This window comes from Colobus angolensis, unplaced genomic scaffold, assembly GCF_000951035.1.
Source record: "Colobus angolensis palliatus isolate OR3802 unplaced genomic scaffold, Cang.pa_1.0 Scaffold292, whole genome shotgun sequence".
Taxonomy (NCBI): Eukaryota; Metazoa; Chordata; class Mammalia; order Primates; family Cercopithecidae; genus Colobus; species Colobus angolensis.
Window position 1 is genome coordinate 1,261,413 of NW_012116177.1, and position 9,822 is coordinate 1,271,234.

Below are 9,822 nucleotides of genomic sequence, written 5' to 3' on the forward strand. Positions count from 1 at the left end.
CTTCCCCTCCCCTCCCCTCCCCTCTTTTATTTTCCAGATTCTCACCCTGTTACCCAGGCTGGAGTGCAGTGGTGCTATCTTGGCTCACTGCTACGTCTCCCTCCTGGGTTCCAGTGATTCTCCTACCTCAGCCTCCCAAGTAGCTAGGATTACAGGTGTGCCCCACTACACCTGGCTAATTTTTGCATTTTTAGCAGAGATGAGGTTTCACCATGTTTTCCAGGCTCATCTCAAACTCCTGAACTCAAGTGATCTGCCTGCCTCGGTCACCCAAAGTGCTGGGATTACAGGTGTGAGCCAATACACCAGCCACATTTTTCTTTAAAATTAAAACTTGATATTCAATACTCTTTCCTTCTTTGACTCTGACACTTTGAGGCCCACTGTCCCTTGATTTCTTGAATATTGACAACATTCTAAGCACAAAGACCTCTGATTTATGGCAAGTTTCTTGAAACCTTATATGATTTCTTTATAAGGTTCAAGAGGTTACATAACTCTCGGCTTAATCCCCATCCCCAAAAACATTTTAATTTATCTGCAGATGTTAGGTATTTTGGAGCTATTTCTTAAATACATTTAAGATAACCAAAGATTTTCCTTTCAAATGAAAGTAATTTTATTTGAATAAAATAAAATTCAGATTTTAATACTAGAGATTGGGATTTAGTTTGAGAAAGTAGTAATGGACTTGGGCATAAATGGAAAATTAATATTACATTTTCTGGTGTTTTTTGCGTGTTTAAACCTAAATCTGGAATTACTGATTCTGGACTCTGTCCTTTTCAGATTATTCTAAGATCTCTCGTTAAAAAAAATAAAAAGTAGCAAATGTACCCAAGCGTGGATGATTTCTTTAAATACCGATCTGAAAGAGCTTTAGGCATTTTTTCCCCCAAAGCCAGTTGCATATGTTTGGCAGTGACCAGCAGCTGAAAGTAACAGAAGGCCTCCGTGCCTATGATAATCAGAGAATGGGTGTATCCACAGTGAGACCTCAGTCATAAAAACTCGCCTGTGGGGAGGGGATTGGAGGAAGGGGGAGTCTGCTTCCCTCTGCTTTTCTTAATTGGCCAATAACTTTACATATGAGACAGTTTTGTCGGATGCTGAGGAACAAAAACTGGGAAGCTTATTCTTGACCTGGTCAGGGACAAATTTCAAAGACATATATAATGCCTGCAAGAGGGGAAAATGGACTGATGAGAATGGATGGTGTCTCAGATGGCTTCCAAGAAACTGGGTAGGCTGCTGCTTTTCCCTTGTAGTGTAACAATTCTGACTGATGGTGACATTATTGAAGGCTAACCTTCTACAACCCATGCTTAAAAGATTGAAATGAACCTACAGGGAGAAGCAAAAATCCATGTGTCTTCAAATCAAATGTCTAGGTGCATACCAGAAGAGTTAGATTCATTTTGGTGATTGCTTTGAAAGATATCAAAGCAAGTTTTATTGAGTTTTAATGTCTCTGTTTAATTGCTGTCTTGAGTACTTTATATGTTGTTGTCTTACTTTGTTCCTGATCTGCACCACTGATTATGTACTTGATTAATTTTCAGTTTGAAAGCATAAGCTTATCTAGCTCTCTATCCATGTGTTGTGTTTTGGGTAGTGCTGGTTGTTGGTAATGATGTTTCTGTGAGTGTGTGTGTGTATGCAGATACGACTATAGGGTAGCAGGAGGAAGGGAGAGACTGAGATTGAGATTTGATGTAATAATTGTTAGTACAACTCTTAGTGTGTGGTCAAGTAGTAAAATTGATTGTTGCCTGCAAAAACAGTCCAGGCCGGGCGCGGTGGCTCACGCCTGTAAATCCCAGCACTTTGGGAGGCTGAGGTAGGTGGATCACTTCAGGTCAGGAGTTTGAGACCAGCCTGGCCAACATGGTGAAACCTCTTCTGTACTAAAAATACAAAAATTGGCCAGGCATGGTGATGCACACCTGTAATCCCAGCTACTCAGGAGGCTGATGTGGGAGAATTGCTTGAACTTGGGAGGTGGAGATAGTAGTGAGCTGAGATCATGCTACTGTACTCTAGCCTGACAGAGTAAGACTGCATCTCAAAAAACAAAAACAAACAAACAAAAACAGTCCTTATAGTTTGCTTCTAGAGAGGAAGAGTTTGCACTGAAGATCCCTGTTTTAATTCTAGGTCTGCCTCTCACTAGCAGCATAATCCTGGGAAAGACTTTGATTATCGAGGGACCTCAGTTTTGCCATCTCTAAAATGATAGGGTTGAACCAGATGACATCAAAAGAACTTTCTGCCTGTAGGGTTTTGTGACTAATTGTTGAGATCTGTAACAGCAGATTTGTAGTCTGTGCTTATGAGGACATATGAACGAACAATGACCCATTTTAGGTGCAGGGACCAAAGCCCTTGCAAGACAGGGTCATTGCTATGAGGGCTCCCTAGCTGAGTACAGAAACAGTAACTGAATGTGACTTTTCAGAATACATGTAGACTGTAACCTCTTTAACTATTTTTTCCTTTGATTTTGAGAGTAATAAATATCTATTGTGGAAATTAAGAAAATGTGGAAAATTGGAAAGAAGACTATCATAACTCACCCCAGTTTCACCAAGAGAAATAACCATCATAACATTTAGCATATTTCCTCTTGAGTCTTATTTTCTGTGCATATTTTGAATAGCTAGGTACACTTATATTTATAAGAATAAAATGTACTATGCTGTTTTTATTTAATATTATAGCAAAATTATTTTTTTCATGTTATTAAATACCTCTTCATAAGCATCATCATTATTATTGGCTCTGAGTAAGCCATCCTAAGATTAACATAATGTTAACCATTATTGAGCATGTAATAGGCCAGATACTGTGCTAGGTGCTGAACATGCTTATTAATTCTCATATCATCTCTATGGGATGGGTAATGTTGATTATCCCCAGTTTTTCAGATGAAGAGGCTGAAGCACAGACAGGTGAAATAACTTGTACGTGATCACCAGGTGGCACAGCTGAAATTTGAACCCACCTGTGCTCTGAATCGCTGCACTTTATTTCACAATTATTCCATTACCTGACACTTTTACTTATTTTTTTCCTATAAATAATAAGATATTAAACATATTGACATACATTTTTCTACATTTTGCATTAGATATTTGCGACAGAATTCTAGAGGTGGAGTTAGTAGTTCAAAGAATAGAAGCATCATACATGCATTCAGGATACATTTTCTTTGAAATTTTTTTTTGTTCCTCAGAAAATATTTATTTGATATCTTATTTGACTGTATCTTGCTTTTAGTGTAATATCGTTATCTCACATCATTATTGCATTTGATTCTTCACTTTCCAATTTCAGCTTGGTTTTGAAAAAATTCACAAATAATTATTTTGTTCTTCCAGTTGTACCAGGAACCATACATTTTATTTTAGAGGCTAACACATTTATTTTTCTTTTTTTTTTTTTTGCTTTTACTCTTGTGTACTTAGTAACCTGACTGGCTTTGATGGGCAAATGAAGGAGATTTGCAGCAATTCCTGGAAATCAGATATCTGCAGCAGCAGGCTATGTTCAAAAAATTTTTACTTGTGAATACGAGAAGACAAATTCATATTCATAATTTGAAGTATTTTTTTCAGCATGCTTTGACATTAAATAAGTTTGCTATAATGGTACTTATTCCTTCAAAATAGACAAAATTATTAAAGCACTTAAATGTTTGCTTTTTTAAAATCTGAAAACAGATTATTATGAGAGTTCTTTTCTGGCATTTGTGTTTAATCATCAATTCCATCTTTTCTTTGGTTAGGTCTACCTCTGTTGGTTCAAAGGACAATTGCAAGGACGATTGTGCTTCAGGAAATAGTAGGAAAAGGTAGATTTGGTGAGGTGTGGCATGGAAGATGGTGTGGGGAAGATGTGGCTGTGAAAATATTCTCCTCCAGAGATGAAAGATCTTGGTTTCGTGAGGCAGAAATTTACCAGACGGTCATGCTGCGACATGAAAACATCCTTGGTTTCATTGCTGCTGACAACAAAGGTATTTCCAATCTAATTGTGTTCAACAAGTGAAAAAATGTTGTCTAGTATCAGATGAGAAAAAATAAATTCATCTCTTTGTTTTAAGAAAGTCTATATGAAAGTCTAATTTATATAAAATCCTTTCCTCTTTCCCACAGGTAAATGTACATAACCATACAATGAAGCAGGGCAAATGAGTGATAGGAAATCATGATGTCCAGATAGCCAGGGCAGTGCTTAAAATGTTTGCTGACTTATTTGGTGCAGAAACCAACTAATCAGAACAGAAGCCTCAACTGGAACAGAATCCTGGAGAACTCTGCCATGCTAGGTTTTATCCCATTAGATGCTACTTGGTCATGAAGAGATATGTCTAGGGCAAAAGGGTATCATTGGGAATTTTTCTTTTTTTTTTTTTTTTGAGACACAGTCTTGCTATGTTGCTCAGGCTGGAGTGCAGTGGCATGATCTCACCTCACTGCAACCTCCGCCTCCTGGGTTCAAGCGATTCTCCTGCCTCAGCCTCCCAAGTAGTCCCAAGTAGCTGGAACTACAGGCACCTGCCACCACACCTGTCTAATTTTTGTATTTTTAGTGGAGACAGGGTTTTCACTATGTTGGCCAGTCTGGTCTTGAACTCCTGACCTCGTTATCCACCCTCCTCGGCCTCCCAAAGTGCTGGATTTGCAGGCTTGAACCACTGTGCCCAGCCCAGGAGTTTTGAATAGCAGCTGTTTACCAACCAGGACAGAAATATTTCAATATTTTAATAACCAGTACAGACGTACCAATTAATACTAGCTGAATGCTCAACTTTGTTAGGGCTGTATTTTTCATCCGTATAACAGCCTTCATCTTCAAGACTCAGAATTTCTGAAAATACTATCTTTTTTGATTGTATTGGAATGGTGGCAAGCAAGACACTTTTAGCGAACTTTTCTATGAGTGTTACTTTGTGCACAATTTGTGTCTTGAGACCACCATTAACGGTGCCAAGAGTGTTTGTTATTTTTTGAGTTTCATGGAGCAAGTCAGAGCATCAGCTTTCTGATATTTAAAATAAGTACTCATAAAATATTGTACCTACGCTTGTATAATCACAGATTGGATATAAAATTCGTTGATTATCCATGCTTTTACTCTTCTTTTTTACGCAATTGTTATTTAACTGTCCGTTAGTGCCCCTAATAGGAAACGAAAGTGAGGAAAACTTGATTCAGTCGGCTTTTAAACCTTAACTCTGGTTAGTAATACTCAGGAAGAACTTTGGTAGAGTCGAGGTTGTAACCCCAGTCTAAAAAAGGGTTAAGACAAATTATCTATGAATGTGAAGGATCCACCATTGCCTGTGAAAATTCAGAACCTAGAGTCAATTTTATCTAATATAAACTTAATCATAAAAATATTCATTATTACTTGGATGGTAAAAGAGAGGCTTAGCATTTAGCATACATTTTGGCCATAATTGTGTTTGTTGATGATTTGCCATTTCTGATTTGCTAAGGAGAAACGGGGTAAAGGCAAGATGGCTAACAAAAAAAGTTCTTTCCAGATTTGTAACTACATATACTTTGAAACTGTATCCAGATCATTGAGGAGACATTTCTCATTTAGCTGTTAAAAATGTTTTCTTTTCCCTCCTAATCTTGAGCTGAACTGCCTGCTGGTTGGATTAAGCAGCAACGCTGTCAAAGCAGTTATGACTGTACATGGATCATCTTCATGGGCTAGTTTAATCATGATGTTTATTGGATTATAAAATAATATGCATTGGCCAGGCATGGTGGCTCACACCTGTAATCCCATCACTTTGGGAGGCCAAGGTGGGCGGATCACCTGAGGTCAGGAGTTCAAGATTAGCCTGGCCAACATGGTGAAATCCCGTTTCTACTAAAAATACCCTCCCCCCCAAAAAAATTAGCTGGGCTTGGTGGCAGATGCCTGTAATCCCAGCTACTCAGGAGGTGGGGGCAGGAGAATTGCTTGAACCCGGGAGGCAGAGGTTGCAGTGAGCCGAGATTGCACCACTGCACTCCAGCAGAGCGACAGAGCGACATTCTGTCTCAAAAAATGAATACATAAAAATAAAATAATAATATGCACAAGAGATATTATCTTTGGTTTTCTCTTCTTGAGTTTAACTGGTCTACCTCTATCATCTCCTAACTTGTCAGTGGCTTTTTGCATGATTCCAAATGATCTCTAACTTGACTTTCATTTTTTAATTCCTTTACCTTTTGCAACATTTACAGTTTCACTCTTTAGTCAACTGTCTGACAAAAGCATTGATGTTAGAGGGCAAGATAGCCACTGGTGTCAATCAGGGAGAGAGGTGTGAGTAAGGATTATTTTTATATGTTGTATGTTAATGAGCTTTACCATGTTATGTTGACTTTTAAATTCTTAGGACATTTTATCACTACCCAGATTTGGAAATTAAATATTTGGATAATAAAGAGCTGTTATACATAAAGCATTTGGCCAGATAGGTCCTTAGCAAATGTTCATTATAGATCCTTTCCCTGAGTGTTAGAACTGGTCAGGACTGCCCAGGGTTACTGTAGACATTTTATTTCAAAAACTAAAGCTCACTCTACTAATATGTAGAAAAGTTTTAGGGTGATTGCTTTTCTAAACGTCTTTTATAAGCTGAATTAGGTGTTGGCTAAATGAGGTAAATTATTTGAAAATGTCTAGTAATTGTGTTTGGCTGTTACTATAAGCTTTTGCGGAAAATCATCAACTTTATATTTTGAAAGGTGAATAACATCAACATTTTTAGAATGTTAGAGCTTTTATGATAGAAATAATACTTTGCATACATTTGTTATATTTCTGATCTTTATTGGCACAATTTTTCTTAAAAGTTCAGAGAGTAATTTATAACACAACACTGAGCCTAAATTCATCTCTCAGTGATTTCTCCTGTAATGTGCTTACTATTGCTAGCAGGTATTGATAGAGAGGAAATAAGAAAGGAGTTGTTCAGTTGTTAGAATCAATCACAACCTCACAACTTTCTATTTTTATGGTTCCAACATATCAGTATCTTCAGGAATTCATTGAGAATTTTTTCTTTACTAACTTGGACTGTAAGCATTACCACTGAAGCAATTAACTTTGCTTTGTTAACAATACAGATTAAACACTGATTAAACACTGATATTTGTCAAAAGCTTTTGGCTTCTTTCTCAATATGTATTTACAACAACAAAATTACATTTTCTTGTTAGATAATGGAACTTGGACTCAACTTTGGCTGGTATCTGAATATCACGAACAGGGCTCCTTATATGACTATTTGAATAGAAATATAGTGACGGTGGCTGGAATGATCAAGCTGGCGCTCTCAATTGCTAGTGGTCTGGCACACCTTCATATGGAGATTGTTGGGACACAAGGTATGTATTTCCTTTTCATTTTTGTCCACTTTGAATATGAGGATAAAAGTATTTAGTTATATTTTAAGTTATTAGAAAAGTTAATTATTATTTCTTTAGGCTGGGCACGGTGGCTTATACTCATAATCCCAGCATTTTGGTAGTCTACGTGAGAAGATCACTTGAGGTCAGGAATTTGAGACCAGCCTGGGCAACATAGTGAGATCTCCATCTCTACCAAAAAAAAAAAAAAGTTCGGTTGTGGTGGCATGTGCCTTTAGTTCCAGCCACTTGGGAGGCTGAGGTGGGAGGATCACCTCCAGGCTGCAGTGAGTGACGATTGTACCACTGCACTCTAGTTTGGGTGACAGAGCAAAACCCTATCTCAAAAAAAAAAAAAAAAAAAAAAGAAACACTAAAAGTAATTTTTAAAGCTAAAGGTGTTGTCATGATATAGCCAACTCTCATCAATATACTCACTATTTTGTATCTTATCCATAATAATATTTTAAAAAAATTATTCCTAGTGGTTCTATCTTTGCCATTTAGCATATCTACCAGGAGATCTTGCTTTAGTGGCAAATGTTCTATATTCACAGAATACAAATAATTTAAATGTTTACCTTTGATAATTAAAAAAGTAATTGGAAAGTATAATGTGATTTTGAAAAAAAAAATTGTATATCATGTACTTGAAGCCAAATAGTACCTACTGCCATTTCTATTTATTGAGTTAAGAGGTTGACTCTAGAGAGTCAATTAGTCTAGACAGGGCAGTGGTTCTCACATTTCAACTCATGATCTCTTTACACTCTTAAAATTATTGAGGACTACAAAGGTTTTTGTGTATGTAACTTGTATCTGTTACCATTTACAATATTAGAAATTAAAATTGAGGAATTTAAAAGTACTTATTAATTTGCTTAAAATAATAACCAATTAAATGTTAACATAAATAACATTTTAAATATAACAACATTTTTTTCTAATACAAAAACTGATCAAGTGAAAATATTGGTTTTGTTTTACATTGTTGCAAATCCCTTTAATGTCTGTTTTAATGTCTGGATTTTCATACCTGTTCTTCATTCCGTCTGTTCTCATATGTTGTTTTGGTTGAAATATGTGAAGAAAAGGTGGTGTCACACAGATTGCATAGTTAGAAAAGAGTTGCAAGGACCTTGGGGATCTTTTGGCCACAACTGAGAACTGCTGGTGTGGGGTAATAGAAGTTTTCAGACTTATTTTGTAAAACAATATTTGCTATGCTCTTATGAGGACATAGCAGCACTAATTCTTTCCTCATCTATTAAAAAATGTTTATGAGTGATCTAGTCATCTAGTGCTCTAAGCAATAGAGGAATGGTGTTGAACAAAATAGTTACTGTCCTTATTCAGTTTACAGTTTACTTGGGAGAGACATGATTCAGCATGTACGTAAATAAACAAGATAATTTAGATAGTGACAGGAGCTTTGAAGAACACTCTTTTTGAATTAGCTCATTTAGAGCTAAGTCTTCAGGATGATTTCTCTTGAACAGTCTTCGGTAAAGAAAAAAATGAATCTGTTCTTCTTATGCTTCGTAGGTAAACCTGCTATTGCTCATCGAGACATAAAATCAAAGAATATCTTAGTGAAAAAATGTGAAACTTGTGCCATAGCGGACTTAGGGTTGGCTGTGAAGCATGATTCAATACTGAACACTATCGACATACCTCAGAATCCTAAAGTGGGAACAAAGAGGTAAGATGACTGACTTGGGTAGCATAGTAAGATGTGAGAGTGCCCAATAAGCATGAATGTCCTCATGTGTGTGGAGGAGGCTCAGGTCCAAATGGGAAACCACTGGGCGCAAGAAATCTGGAAGTCTTCTCTGGGTCACTGAGGAGTTAGTGGGCACAATGGTTATAAAGCAAGGAGAGCTGGCATTTTGGGCCTCATGGATTGCAGCCATTTAGGTACAGAGTCCAGTGGAGAGAAACGGTGGAAGAGATAGTGATGTATTATTTTTAGTGTGCTATCTGCTGAGAATGCATTTTCCTACAGATAAGAAAAAAAATGTCAGCAGTATGTAGCTCCTCCAAAGCCTTTTCATCCCATAAATGAACTGAAACTCAGGACTAGTTCTACATATTCAGGTTCTACACAACAGACACAGAATCAATATGTTGAAATAGATAGGTAGGGATTCTATGTGCTGAGTACACTTATGTGCTACTATATTGCCTTATTCTATAAATAACAATTACCTATACTTTTACTTATCATTAAGTCTCCCAAATTGATATGTATTAAGATAATATGAGTTTGGATACAGTTCCCACTTTCAAGGAACAGAATCTCTGAAGATTAAGAATGAGCGTGAACATGTTCTCACTCATAGGTGGGAACTGAACAATGAGATCACTTGGACTCGGGAAGGGGAACATCACACACTGGGGC

The 9,822-nt window shown here is 36.9% G+C and overlaps 1 protein-coding gene across 4 annotated transcripts in view; it reads left to right on the forward strand.

The window, feature by feature from the left end:
- ACVR1C (activin A receptor, type IC) overlaps positions 1-9,822 on the forward strand; it is a 92,571-nt gene that overhangs the window by 73,324 nt on the left and 9,425 nt on the right. For 3 of the 4 annotated variants that reach the window (XM_011949194.1, XM_011949195.1, XM_011949193.1), the window contains 3 exons: positions 3,788-4,018; positions 7,233-7,400; positions 8,967-9,123. In XM_011949194.1, the coding sequence (XP_011804584.1) occupies positions 3,788-4,018; positions 7,233-7,400; positions 8,967-9,123 (556 nt within the window). The remainder of the gene's footprint in view (positions 1-3,787; positions 4,019-7,232; positions 7,401-8,966; positions 9,124-9,822) is intronic. The other variant, XM_011949196.1, reaches the window with a different exon arrangement.